Source organism: Centruroides vittatus, unplaced genomic scaffold (assembly GCF_030686945.1).
Source record: "Centruroides vittatus isolate TY-2023 unplaced genomic scaffold, ASM3068694v2 contig_854, whole genome shotgun sequence".
In the NCBI taxonomy this organism is placed as follows: domain Eukaryota; kingdom Metazoa; phylum Arthropoda; class Arachnida; order Scorpiones; family Buthidae; genus Centruroides; species Centruroides vittatus.
In genome coordinates, this window is record NW_027122558.1 from 381,409 (window position 1) to 396,950 (window position 15,542).

Here is a 15,542-nt window from a genome sequence, read left to right on the forward strand (position 1 = left end):
TTGTCGAATTTTCAAAGGGGAATTAATATTAAGTTAAGCTAAGTAGCTGAGTTTATTGTCGGGTTGACTTGTTGATTTTCGTTAATAAATTTTGTTTGGATTATTGACATTTGTACGTAGTACATTCTAGTTACTAATTAAATATATTTGAACTTTTTGATTTGACTTGATATTTATCGTTATTATTACTAATTTTTCGGTGCACGCTTAAAAGCCCAGGCCTGGCAAACTAATCTTAAATCCGCGTAAAGTACCCGTTAGGTTAACGGAAGTTTTACCGACCGCAGTTAGTGTCGGTTTCCTAAGATACTAAAAATAGTACTTTACAAGGCTTGCATATTTACTGCCTTGATAAACATTGTTATAGTTAGCAGAAATAGAGAACTGCTTCGTGATCATTTTTTGTGTCCATAGCTGCTTACAAATACAGAAATTGTAAAAAGATGCAAAAAACTTTAAGATAGTAAATTTTGCATCTTTTTACAATTGTTAAACACTGACAAACAACTTTTGAAATGAAAATGAAAATAAAAAATTCATCTGTAATGATTTTTTGATCACTATTCTTAACATATTTGTAATTCTAATTTATATGTATATATATATATATATGTTAGGCTCAAAGACCAAAAATGCTCATTGAGCATTTTTGGTTTTTGCAGTGTGGATGATTTAAAGAAAGAGACCACAATGTGGTCTCTTTAAATCATCCACACTGCAAAATTCGCATTGTGGCACTTGTAAAAACAGCCACAACGTGTTGTGGCAAATTCAGAATGACCACAAAGAGAAATTCGCACTGTGGCTTTTATGATATTTGACCACTACATGTTATGGTGATTAAAAAAAGCCATAACACATTTTGAACATTAGCTGATGCAAGCACAATAGAGGGTGATATGACAAACAGTGGTTTGTAACTTTAAAATATGGGTTCTAGCCTCGAAACATTTTTATATACAATTTTTAATGCTGAACAACAATAGTTCTACAAGTTTTCCTAGAAATTAATTTTCATACTTAAAAAAATTTCAAAGAAATAAAATGTATGGAGAAAAATACACATTTGTTTTTTTTGTTTTACTTAAAAGTGCTAAAGGTCAACTACATGTACTTTTAGGTGCTTGATGAACTCTGCATGATGACATAAAAATCAGCTGCTAAAGTTAAAGACCACTGTGCAATGGATTTATTATGGTTAAAAGCCACCACAAGTTTTGGATCTTAACTAATAACGAGGTTATGATAAGAAAATAAAACTTTCTTTTTCATTTATGATTTATGTATCTTCAATTATCTTATATAAGTAGGTAACAAAATTATTCACCACATACAGAAATTTAACTTGGTTACTGTTCAACAACATTTAATCATTCATTAAAATCTGTTGCAGTGCTCAAGATGTCAACATTCTCAAACAATTAATTTACTAAAAATAATTACTTTGTCAGGAACTTTTATTAATAAATCAGTCTTTTTTATGAGAATCAAGAATGTTGCAGAGTTATTTATTTTTACAAGAACTATTACCGTGATATTTCGAGTTGCATTTTATGTTCTTTGAGTGACATTTGCATTTTTTATCAATACAGTATCTTTTACAGTGACATATTATAAATCCTTGCTTACTTCCAGATGTTAACATGGATGCTGAGTGAAGTGTTAATGAAGTTGAGGATATGTCCTGAATGTTAATAAATTTACTCTCAGAAATTGTAAATTATTTTACAAGCATAAAGTCAATCAAGAAGACCTTCCTTGTTTCCTAACTGATAGAGAACTGACGGATTAATACTCATAACAACAGCTAAAACATTTCTGGGAGCTGCACGTCCCTATCAACATCAAGCACCATAACTAAAACATTTGAACCAATTTCAACCTGTACAAGTGCCACGACATGAATTTCACATTGTGGTCATTTTTTCACTCAATGAGCATTTTTAGTCTTTGAGCCTAACATACACACACACAATAAATATATATATAGCATTTATTATCTGAAACAATTTGGGACTGGGGTTGTTTGGATAACTGATCATTACCTTACATACCTTACATAAAGTAGTACATTAAAGTAGGCTACAGTTTAGTTTGAGGAATGGAGAGATTTAAATTAGCAGAAATTTAAATGCTTTTGGTTAACCAATGTTTCAGTTGATTGGTATTTGGATAATTGATGCTCTACTGTATTTATATATGTGTGATACTTTATAAAATATTATTTACTACTTATTATAATGTAATTAGGGATTGCAATGCTGGATCCATCATCCAGCAATCCAGCTGGATCCAGTGCTGCGGATCTGCAAATACTCAATTAACTTTTTAAATAATGGCGCAGAAGTCTACGTTGTCGGCATTGCTGCTTTGCTAACTACTAGACTGCTACTAATTACTTACGCACTACTTTACTAACACTAATAATTAAATTACTTATAAATAAACTATATATATACTTATGTAATAATTCAAATAATTAATTTCTATATTTCATTTAATTTGTTTTTTAGATTTATAAAAATAAATAAATATAATTTGTTATCAAACTTTTTAAAAAATGCAATGCTAAATAACTATTAATAAGAGGTAAAAATAAACACAATTTGCTTACAATTTCATTTTTTAAATTATATACACTATTAACAAATAGTATTTTAAATTTATTGTAAATAAAAAATTTACAATAAACTGTAAATGAAACAATAAGTATTCTATAAAGTATAAACATTTATATATGGTAAAAATAACTGTATTGCCAACAGAAAAAATTGTGTTGAAGTATATTAATGTGAAAGTTCGAACCCGCCGGAATTTAGCCGGTAACGATACATCCTTTTCCGTGCATGTAGAAGGAAAAGGGATATGAGTCAAAAGAACAAAAAAATGAATCAGGAGGAACAAGAGTCAAGAAAAACGCGGGTTGGTGAAACTGGACCTTGTGACCGAGAGAATAAAAAGGCGACGACAGAGAAAAGGGGGGTCGGTTACGTTTGTCTTTTAGACTGTGCGCGTGCGGACAAAATCGAGGGGAACCGCCGATAATCGACGAAATATTGTCGACTACGAAGACCGACCCGGATCACGAGGTATGACCCGAATTTATGTAAACTCTCCCTCCGCAAATCCAGAAAGAGGCGACCGTCGCACGCCCCTTTTGTAATTATCCTGCTAGCTTAAATAAATTCTTGTTGTTGTTATTATCCGTTGGCTATGTCTTTTATTCGAATATTATCATCCGCCGCTCTACCGTCGACCCCATTCACTTCCTCCACTCGCGTAACGCGTAACTCATCCGAACCGCCATCTTGACGTGGGCAGGTCTCACGGACCTGTTAGCCGACAAAAAGGAGGAGCAAGACACCGGCTACCTCCCGGCACCCACATTAAAAATTTTAAGTAATTTTTTAAAATTTCCAAAATTTTGATTACTTGATTGTTGAATAGTCATTTAATTTACATTTAATATTAATTAAATATAAAAAGTCACCAAATGTTTACATCTCATCATTAATACTATGAAATCATTAATTTCATGTTAAATAAAATTTGCAATAATAATAAGAATATTTATTATAAAAAAATTACATTTTAAGATTTATATTAAATGTGGTTTATATTTACCTTTTTATTTATAATTAATTATTATTAATGTCTACTTATTGTAAAAGATATTTACATTATAGAAAACTTACTTTTCTTCTTCTAATAATTGAATACTTTGTTGTTTTTCTTCTACTTCTTCTTTCAATTCTTTCACTTGAGTTTTGTATAATATCTGAAAAATTTGGATTAATAAATATAATTTATTTTATTAAAAATTTATATAACGGTTTCAAATTTTATTATCTACAGGTCTTTTATTCTGGTTTAGATTAACTGTAAACTACATAATAGCCTCAATATTTCAACAAAAAACTTAATTTCCAAACCATTCTTTCCAATTTTAAAAGTTCAATTTAACCCTTTCCCTGCCGTTTGCCACGCCCCCTTATTTTGTAAAACGGCCAAGGTCAAAATAGGTAAATCAGGCAATATTATTTTAAAAATTCACCAAAAATTAAATTATTATTTGATTCATATGAAAAAAATCACATATATTTATCAATATAGTTAGTTTTAAATACGACATTTTTCAATAAAGTTTGTTTGAAAAATTTATGAGAAAAAAAAAATAATATATGATAATTGACATTCAAACTTGAAAATTTGTTACTTTTTGTCAAAATTAACATTGTCTGGTTACTTTATTCTTATTGTCACTGAGCCAGAATGACGTAGAATATTGTTCTGTACAATTTGATATTACATTTATGCACGTACGTTTATTCGTTGTGAAATTATCGCACATTATATCAAACATTTGTTTGAAATCTGAACTTTATTCTGCTTTCATCTAATATAATTAACTAATATACTTTATTCATTTCATATCAAACAAGACTATATATTTTTGTAATAAACATATGATTACCAATAGCAATAGATGTAACATTTGCTAATATTTTAGATTTAAAAAAAAATTAAAAATTAAAAATTAAAAAAAATATATAAAATATCAGAACTGAAGGTCATAACTTAAATATTTACGATATATTAACATATTATAGCTGAATAAACTTATTATAGCATAAATCAACTTATTATAGTAATATTATTGCATGAATATGCTAAAAATAAAATAAAAAATTATCAGAAAATGAAAAATTAAGAAAAAATAACCGATAATTAAAATTTTTTAAGTCGACAAAACACCACCTGGACAAAAATATGTAGAATGAACGATAAACAAGACGATGCCGTCAAGTGCTGACATCTATTGTCGATAAATTTTATAAAAATCGATTGTTAACAGGGTAACGATCAATCGGTACCCTGGCCGTTTTGCTAAACGAATAGGGTAACAATAGATCGGTACCCTGGCCGGGAAAGGGTTAAAAGTAAAGTTTTGTGAGTAAATAAAAATTCATTACCATAATAAGAAATCTACTTGTAATATAATATACTAATTAATAAGTAATTAGTAAAGAGATCAATGAAAATTTACTGAAAATGGAAGTAATTGCAACAAATTAATCATTATACTGTGGCATTTCCATGCTTTATGTTTTTAAGTGTATGTTTTAAGCAACAATGTTTGGTTCTTCACAAGAGGCCTAAAGACAATAAATCTAATATATAAGATCTAATAAAAAATTATACTAGCAATACTTACTGAAAAATACTGTTCAGCTTCTAACTGGTCTTGAAGTTCTTTCATTTGTAAATCATCAATTGATTTAACCCTATATAATACATATTTTTGATTGTGAGTTAAACACAGTAAGTTTTAAATTACAAAACAAAAGAAATTATTAGGAATCAGGAATTAATACAAATTAAATAGGAAATAAAAACATTAAATAAATAAGTATTAAGGTAAAATAATTATAAAAATTGATGGATATGTATAAAGGATCTTTTAGAACTTAATTGCTTGTAATAGAATTTTAAAAAATTATCATTTCTTTCCCTAAAAATTCTTAATGCTGCCAGAATCTTAAAAATAACACTGTAGAAAAAATAAACTTATTTCTACAAAACTATTGTTGATTATAACCAACATTTAATTAAAATATTTCTTTTAAATGTTAAATAGCAAAACACTTTTGAAGCTTATTTTAGCTCAACTTCAGTGTTATACATTTTTAGAACATATTAAAAAATGTTGAAGCATTCTAAAATATCAAATTCAAATATTTTTTGGTTTGATAAAACCAGATGACAGTCTACTCCCCAACAACATAATTATAACAGTTCTTCAGATTAAAATGTTACACATAAAACTAACAAGATAAACTTTAGCTACAATTTTCTATAACTTACAAGATCTATAAAAAACAAAACAATAAAATTTTCTTATAATGTTTTAAATATATTCAGACTTCTTGCATTATGAGAAATTTTAAATATATTATTATTAAAGTTACATTTTTTTGTAGAAAACTATAGTGAAATCTTATACTAGTTTTAAGTTTAATGTTAAAAAATTTAAGTCTAGTATATTTATTGATATGAGTGAATTATTTTACGTTAAAAATAAATTTTTTGTACAAAACCTTAAAATTATTTATTAATAGAGAGATTGCAGCTGACGTTTTCAATGTAAAAATGTGTACGTTGGAAGTTCAGGGCTGCCTTCCTATAAGCCTAAAAGTTTGACAATGGAATTTGGAACTTCGAGCACAATTCCACTGACGTTCCAAACGCCATTGTCAAACTTCTAGGCTTACGGGAAGGCGGCGCTGAACATCCGACGTACACGTTTTTGCATCGAAAACGTTGGCTGCAACCTCTCTAATTTTTAGTTGTTTTTTACAATAGATGAGATTAAATTAATAATAATAATAATTTGCACAAAATATATAGAAATTTTCATGTCAAATATAAAAAATTTTAATACAAATCTTACGCTTTAAGTCTATAAAGATCTTGTTCTAAATTCTTCTTTGTTGAGCGTAAATCAGCTAATTCTTTATTTAATTGTTTTTCTTTGGATCTTAATAAGTTTAATTCTGAAGACTGATGAGAATTTTCTGTTTGTAGTGTATTTCGTTTTTGTGATTCTTCTTCTAACTGATTACTTAGAGATTTTACCTAAAATATAAACAAATTAAAAATATATATATTTGTATAATATTAATTTACTTTTTTTACTTATTACGTGTCAGATATAGTTTAAATTTCATTATTTTCTGAATTATGTCATTTTTAGTTTATTACATTATTTGGTTTATTAATTATTACTCTTATAATATTGGAAAAGAAAACACTTAACATTTATTTCTTAACAATACACAAAAAAAGAAATATAAATTTATACCCTTTCTACTTCTTGCCTATACTCTCCTTCTAATTTCTGTATTTGTTGTTTCAATTGACAATAATCAAAAGTTAATCCTGATATTTGGCATTCTTTCTCTTGACTAGCAGCTTCTGCTTTCTGACGAAGAGCTTTCTCTTCATTTAATTTAGTTTGAAGATCTGTGTAATGTTTAATAAATATTTAGAAAATTTTAAATTTATTTTTGAAAATCAAACTTAAGTAATAAGACTTTTTAACAGTACTTTCAATAAATACTTGTTACTACTACAATTTATGCAACATTTTTGATGTATGTTTAAGAGTATATTTAACAACAAAATAACATACTGTATATGACACTATATAATTGTCAACTTTTTGAGTTTAAGCCTAAAAAAAACCTCTGTCTAAAATCAGGGATCAATTTATATCGGGTATGAAATACAAATCTTTACTGTAGAGTGTTAAACAAGTGCAACAGTGGTCCTAACATCAGTGTACATCATATTTCAACTCTTATGACTTCCAAAAATATTTCCAACTAAAACTCATGTTTTATGAACTTATTTAGTGCAGAAATTAATATAATAATAAAATTTCAGTATATTGAACACTACAGCAAACACTGTTTCCAACAACTGATATGTCAATGATACATTACTGATATAATTGGCAAAACATGGCCAAAGGCATACTACAGCGTTCTACTATCATATACCAAATGTAGCCATACTATTACAGTACTATGCCATGTACAAAGTCCGTTAAAAAAAAACCCAGACTTTTGTCATACAAACTTTATTACTGTAATTACAATAATAATAATAATTATACATGTTTGTCCTCTTCAAAGTATTCCGCCTGCTTGCAATGCACTGTTCCCATTATTTTTTCCACTGTTGGAATGCTCCTCGGAATTTGTTTTGTGAGATGGCATGTAGTTGTCTCTGAGAAGAATTCTGTTGAATCTTGTCTACATGTTGAAAATAACATCCTTTCAGAGTGATTTTCAATTTTGTAAAAAAAAAAAAAAGTCTGTAGGGGCCAAGTCTGGAGAGTACGGGAGGTGAAAAAGAATAGCTACATTGTTAGAGGCCAAAAACTGGCCGACAAGCAGAGATGCGCGACTTGACACATTGTCGTGATGCAACACCCAGCTTGTTTTCCCATAGCTCAAGCATATCTTCTCTCAAATACCTTAAAACTTCTATGTACAATTCATTGTTAACAGTCTGACCTTGTGGCACAAATTCATAATGAACTATTCCCTAATAATAATAATAATAATAATAAAAAACAATCAACACTGACCTCAAGTTTGACTTTTTTCAGTCAGGACAACATTTGCCCAACCCATTGTGAAGATTATGCCTTGGTTTCTACATTGTAGTTATAAACACAAGTTTTGTCTCCTGATATGATAGTTTTCATAAAATTTTTGTCAGTACTGGCAAGGTGAAGCAGCTCTTGGCTGACCATGATACGATTCTCTTTTTGATCATCAACCAACAGACATGGCAAGAATTTCGAAGAGATGCAATGCATGCTAAGTTTTTCAGCCAAAATTTTGTAGCACAACCCGGTGCTGATGCTGACTTCCTCAGCAATCTCTTGTACAGTCAAATGATGATGCACATATCACAGAATGAACAGCATCAACATTTTCATTATTTGTTGATATCGAAGGTTGTCCTGATCTTGAATCTTCCTCAATCAACGTTCTGTCTGATTTAAAATGCTTAAACCACTCTTGACACTGCAAACAGTTCATACAGTTTCCTCATAGGCCTGCTGAAGCAAAGCTCACATTTGTAGTCTTAAAAGCAAAATTTCAAACAAATGATTTGCTCCTTAAAGTTTTTTGTCTTCACTTTGCACATGTTTACTTCAACAGCTCTAGACCACCAATTGATCAGAGAAGTATGACGTGCCAAATGGTGTTGTGTTACCAAAGTTTGCCACTAGGTAGCACCACCTGCCAGAGCTCAATTGATGTGATGGTTTGCAAGCTATGACAAAAGCCTAGTCTTTTTTTTGAACAGATTTCATAAATTATTAATATTTTAATGAATTGTTAATTGTGTGAGAAGAAGAAATCATCCAAAAACTATATTTGAACAATACTGTTAAAACGATACAAGACTTTTAAATTACAATAGCAGATAAAAACTGAAAAATTTTCCAATTAAAATTGTGCCAATTATTATCTAAAAGTTTACAATGAGAACAATTAAAATGTTGTAAATGAACAGAATTTCAATTATTCAACTAAAATATATTTAATATAGCTTCTCAGCTCTGAAGTTATTCTACAATTGTTATGATTGATATAAGAGATGCTTGATTTTATCTTCTCCAGATATTAGAAAGATTATTAATTGACAAGAACTTGTATAATATTCAAAAAGTATACTAACTTAAAAATCAAATAAGATAACTTTATATACAAATAAAAATAATAAATATAAAATTAAACAAAATTATAATTTTAAATATCTTGATTTAGATTTTGGTTATTGACTGATAATACATTACTATGCACTAGAACTTAAATAATAGTAAGAGAAATATTTAAACAAAGGTTAAGTCAAAATACAAAACAGATTTAAATGTAACAAATACAAAACAGATTTAAATGTAACAAATACAAAACAGATTAGTCAACACATTGGAACTGAGAAGTTTGTCTACTATTTACAGGTGTGCACTATTGGGAGGTACAGTACATGTTGGCAGCCATTCTGTATTTTAATGCAGTCATTATATAGTGAAGGATGGATTACAAAATCATCAAATTTGTGTTAGGAATATGAAAATACCAAAAGTATACATAGCATATATAATTAAAAAAAATATATATAGTATATTATTTATCTTTCCAGCTGTAAAATCACATTTTAATTGAATTCTAAATAGGAAACAGATTGAACAGAATACTTTAATCAAATGGAACATAAAAATTACAACAAAACAATAAACGTTGATTAATTATTAATTCATAAGAAATGACTTGGGCAGAAATAACAAAAAAGAAAAACAAAACTGTTATGAACAGAAGGATGGATGAAGGTTGGTTTAGGTGGCGAGAGTTCAAATGTTAAGTTACAAAGGTAATTTGCTAATTACTTCAAGGGATGGAAATGTATTTGGTATTCTAGCATTTATAATGTCATTTATGATCTAAGAAACTAATAAAAATTGATATAGTGATTTATTTGCTATTTAGTTATCAAGTAGGTGTAATTTTTCAAACAATTTTGCTTTAATTTTGTATAATAAATGACATTATAAATGCAAGAATACCAAATATCTTCCCACACTTTAAAGTAGCTGATAAATCAACTTCATTATACAACCTTTGAACTTTCACCATATACATGCTGTTGTAACCATTTTAAGTTTCTTTTTCATTACTAGTACACTACTGTTCTTGTTGAATGAATGAATAACTCAGGAAAAGTTTATGGTTTCTTGGTACTATAAACTTGATTCCAACAATAACAGAAAGTTTAATAACATCAATATGTATGATATTAAGTGGTGAGTGACAACTTAACCAAATTAGTGTTCTCTAACAGATAAAAGAGTGTTGTGCAGCTTTTCACAACTTGCCATCCTCTCCCTTAAAAGAGTATTTGAACCAATTCTTTGTTTTCATATTAAAATATTTCATAGGTAATTAATTGATATGTTTCAGAATATTAAAAGCGACACATTGTTTTCATAAGGTTGTTATGAATGACAGCATCTGTTATTATGAGTGAATATAATAGATGTCTTATTCAAAGGGTCTGGAGATTGTAAAAATGTCTGTTAAGTAGTGTGTCCATTAATGGAGGTTTCACTATATATTCAAACAAAAATTTTAAAAAGTTACTTTAAGTTTATCAGTGTTTCTTTCAATAATCTTTTAAAAAAATTATTGTATAAAATAACCATATAGAAAATATCAATCCTCTGGATTAATTTCTTCTTCCAGATTGGCCTAATATAAGTAATTTATAATTATTAAATTTAAGATAGTAGCTTAACCTTTAGTCAAAATTATGTATATGTATAATTAAATGGTCAGATTCTAGACCAATATTTAATCTGGCTGTATCACTTGAGTATATAGTAACTATAAATTATTTCAAAATACTATATCTGTTTTTAAATTCAAATGATTACAGTTTTATTAATGTGTAAAGAATGAAGAAAATGTTGTATTTATTATAAGATTTATTATATTTTGTTATTAATTATAAGATTAATAATATTACTTTGTATAGCTTCCATATTAGCCTCTTCAGTTGAAGAAAGCAATTTCTTTTTGTCAGCAGTGAGAGCAGCAACATCTTCTTGATGAGCAGTTACTTCTTGTTCATATTTATTTTTAAAATTTTTCAATTCAACATCCATCATTTTACGTTCCTAAGTAACAAAAAGTAATGGAAACATTAAATTTTCAAACATTTAACTTATTACACTTACTTTACACGTACTTCCTATATACAAAAATATTTTATCGGCAAAAGAAAATTCCATTTATTTTTACACATTAAAATTTTGATGATTCAAATACAATTAATCAAATTATTTGAAAGTTTTAGTTGTTTTTTTAGCATTTATTTAAAAGTTTATCATTGTTTGGTCTTAATTTGATATAAATAATAATCAAATTTATAATATAGCTATATTATTTATGTTTTGTTAACAGTATTTAATATATTTAAATTATTTACATATTTGATAATCAATATTAAAAAAATTTAATAATTTATATTATTGTTAATACAGTAAGACCCCGCTTAATGTGGGGATGCATTCCTAGATAACAAAGCGCTAAGCGAAACAGTGTTAAACAAAGTCATTTTAACATAGAGTAAATAGGGATAGGGGGAACACATGACCAAAAATAAACAAATTTTACTTTAGTTTTAAGTTATTTTCATATTAATTTGCATAATAATATATCTTAAATAACACATAAACATATGCACACAGAAATGTAAAATTCATTTTTTGTGACGAAGGTCCTGGCTCTTCCGAAATTCTTTGTTTTTTGCAATAAAGTCGTGTAGTTTCATTTGTCGCTTTTTTCCCCTTTTCCTTAAGCAAATGTCGGTAGCAGGAGATCACATCCAAAATTCCTCGTCTTGCTTTTACACTCTTTTCAAAATCTGGATCATTTGCTACAATTTGATCAACAATTTTGGTTATTGTTACCAAACTGTTGGTAAGGAAATCTGTAGAGAAATTTTTTTGGTTCTTCATTTTCAGAATCTCTATTTTTCAGTTCTACACGAATTCCTTGTTCTGCCAGTTCTTGAAGATCATCATTGGTAAGGCTCTTACCAGTAACTGCAGTAGCTCCCCGATATCCTGCTTGTCTACATCTCCTAGTCCTGCTGTATCAATTAGATTGACAATTTTGTCAACCTAACGATACAGCAATAGGCTCTTCTTGTTGAGACTTTTTGGATATCTTCACCCATAACTTTTTCCACACTTCATTTGTGCATTTATCAGCTAATTCTTGCCAAGCAAAGTCGATTTTTCCTGTGGCATCCATGATGTTAAATAATCGTATTATATAACAAATCAATGAAATGTCACGATAATTTAAATCAGTATAAAGTTTTAGCTTTTTTTAGGCTTCACGCAGACAGTGCTATATTGAATCAGTGTTAGGCGAGGTCTTACTGTAGTACAATATGCAACTATATGTTTTCAATGCTGTCATCACAAAAACCATGTGAATTCTAAGGCGACTATCAGGTCAAGCTAGTTCAAATGATAGAATATTGAGTTATTTCTTGAAAGCTTGTGGTCCATAATCTAATAATTACCATTTTCTATCTGAAAATTTCACTACATTTGCAGAAGTTTAAATAAAGCAATACATTGCTTTATTTAAACTGCATTACATTGCATAGCAAATTATATTGATTTTTTTCATAAAACAATTAAACCAATTAAAAATTTAGTAATTTCCATTAATGGAGATTACTTCCATTAAATGAAATTACAATATACCAGGTGTATAAGCTTAAATCCGCTGTTTACAACAAACACACTTTAAACTCGACAATATTAATCCATTACATCACCAGCTGCCATAAATAATCGGGCTATAAAGATTAAAGATTATAAATAAATTTGGCACTTATTATTTATAATCTTTAATCATTTATAGCCCAATTATTTATGGAAGTTGATGATGTAATGGATATAAAATTTTATTTGTAATTTGTCTGTTTCCAAATTTCAAAATTTAAAATAATACATTTAAATTATTGATAGTTTGAAGGTAACAGATTTTTATTTAAGTAGTAAAAAATAGTTTTGAAAATTTAATAATGTAATTTTCTAAATAATTTGGTCATACTACTGTTATATATTTTACAGAATCTTACTAATTTTTCAAATAAACATTTTTAATGTACATAATAAAATTAAGTTATAATCATATTAGATACTGGAATTGTATTCCATAAAAATATCAAAATTACAAATAATGTTTTTAATAAATAAATGAATAAATTCCTTATTTAAGAAAGTGTTTAAGTAATTAATGAGTAATTTTAAAACTATTGTCATTGTAAATTATTGGAATGTTGATTAAAACACTCCAATAATTTTATTAGATTCTTTTTTTCTTCAACTAATCAATTAATCAATTAAACAGATTAGTGGCAAATAGCTAGTTCAATAAATTTTATTCACCTTTTTTTTTTATAGATATTGGTTGAAGATGTTTATTTTAATCAAATTTTGAAATATATATATATTTTTAATAAGTTGGATGAAAATACATCATCCACTATGCTTTAAGTTTTAATATCATGCAATTAGTTTCTTCAAACAACAGATATATTAATTTCCAGTACAATCTGTATAGTCTTATTAGTAAATAACATTTAAGTAAATTCAGAATATAAATTGTTCAGATCTGACTTCATTTTTAAATTTATTTTTCATAATCTATTTTATTCAACGCATAATTAGTCTTAAATAAGTAATGAAAAATACTTACTTTTTCTAATTCTAAACATCTATTATTAATTTTAATATTTTCTTTCATGGTAGCAGCTTCTCTCTCTTTTAATCTTTCCAATTCAATTTGAAGAGCTTGTTTACGATCTAAAAATTATTGCATAAATATCAAAATATAAGTTTCACAAAAAAACTTTTTAAAAAATTTATTTATATAAAATAGATTACTTTCTAAGTCTTGCGATCTATCAGATACTTGAGTCCATGAGCTATGTTCTTTTTCTAACTGTGTCTGAAGATTGATTAATTCTCTTTCTTGAGCAGCAGTCAGGTTTTGCAAAGCAGTTACTTTTTCATTTAAATCTTGAAGTAACTGTTCTTTATTAGCATTTTTCTAAATAGCAAATATATATTTAAGTGCTTTTATATTGTCAAATTTTAGTTTTTCTTAATATTGAACAACAAAGAAAGTAGAAACCTAAACATTTATTTTAAAAGTTTTTGAAGTGATCAAGTAATCAGAGCTATAAATTAAATATTAATTTTTCACAAAAAACTTTTTAATTTGATGATAACATTAATGTTATCTGAAAGAAATTTAGTACATTACATTCAATAATTTAATATACTAAATCTTTTCAATAAATGAAATTTAATAATACAAAAATAAGTGTAAAACAATTTACACATCAGATTATATACAATATAATATTTATACAAGTTAATATTGCTTGAAATCATAATTCTGTGATATCATCAAATATACTGCCTATAAACAACATTAATTCATAAAAATATAAAATTATATTTGTCATATAATTTAATGTAAAAATAATACATTTCATAATTTCAGGTTCACCTACATTTTTTTTAAAAATTGACTAAAATGGGGAAATTAACTGTAAAATTGTTTATTTGTTATTAAATACTAACCAGTAATTTAACAGCTAACTTGAGCTTATACATGTCTGTACCGTTATGATAAAATAAAATATACACATGATTTCATTATTATTTACTATTTAGTATACTATAATATTTATACAGTCAACCTATTATATCTGTGGGTTACAGTTCTTTGTATTTTTTTTATTACAGAATTCTTTTTGTTTAAATTTTTAAATATAATTTTACTTTGATAATAATAAAAAACCTTTCTGACAAATTTTGAACACATTCAATAATAATTTATATTTTTGTGTTTGTTTCATGTGTGGTTGTTGTTTTACAGTTTCATGAATGGCCATCATCATCCACAGTAATACCAGAATTATTACACTGGTATAGTAAGTCTGGTATTACTGCAAATGATGATGGCATCAATTTATATTCTATTTAACTAAGTTAGCACCTACTATAAACTTGTAAACTTGTGAGCACTAAGAAGACTAGACAAGAAGCATATCATAGTACACCTTGTAGGCTGTAAACAATGTTCAGGATTTTTTTTTTTTGTGTGTAGACCTAATAAATGACTGTAGTGTGCAAGCAAAAAAAGAAAAAAAGCTTTAATTTGTAGGTAAACTGGTTGTATTTTCGCATTACTTGAAGGAGTGTAAAAAAAAAATGTGACCTATGGTTTGGACAACTGGTTTTATTACAGGACAACCAATAGCACCAGAGATGGTTGCTCTTTGGACAAATAACAAATATTCTTAATTTCTCACCCTGCTATATGTGTGTAATTAAATTATCAAATAAATTAATCAATGTAGTTACT

At 27.3% G+C, this 15,542-nt stretch overlaps 1 protein-coding gene across 2 annotated transcripts in view; it reads right to left on the reverse strand.

The window, feature by feature from the left end:
* Rok (Rho kinase) overlaps positions 1 to 15,542 on the reverse strand; it is a 129,590-nt gene that overhangs the window by 31,836 nt on the left and 82,212 nt on the right. For both annotated transcript variants that reach the window (XM_067279044.1, XM_067279043.1), the window contains 7 exons: positions 14,051 to 14,216; positions 13,863 to 13,969; positions 11,107 to 11,257; positions 6,863 to 7,023; positions 6,452 to 6,636; positions 5,216 to 5,285; positions 3,696 to 3,778 (listed from right to left, as the gene is read on the reverse strand). In XM_067279044.1, the coding sequence (XP_067135145.1) occupies positions 3,696 to 3,778; positions 5,216 to 5,285; positions 6,452 to 6,636; positions 6,863 to 7,023; positions 11,107 to 11,257; positions 13,863 to 13,969; positions 14,051 to 14,216 (923 nt within the window). The remainder of the gene's footprint in view (positions 1 to 3,695; positions 3,779 to 5,215; positions 5,286 to 6,451; positions 6,637 to 6,862; positions 7,024 to 11,106; positions 11,258 to 13,862; positions 13,970 to 14,050; positions 14,217 to 15,542) is intronic.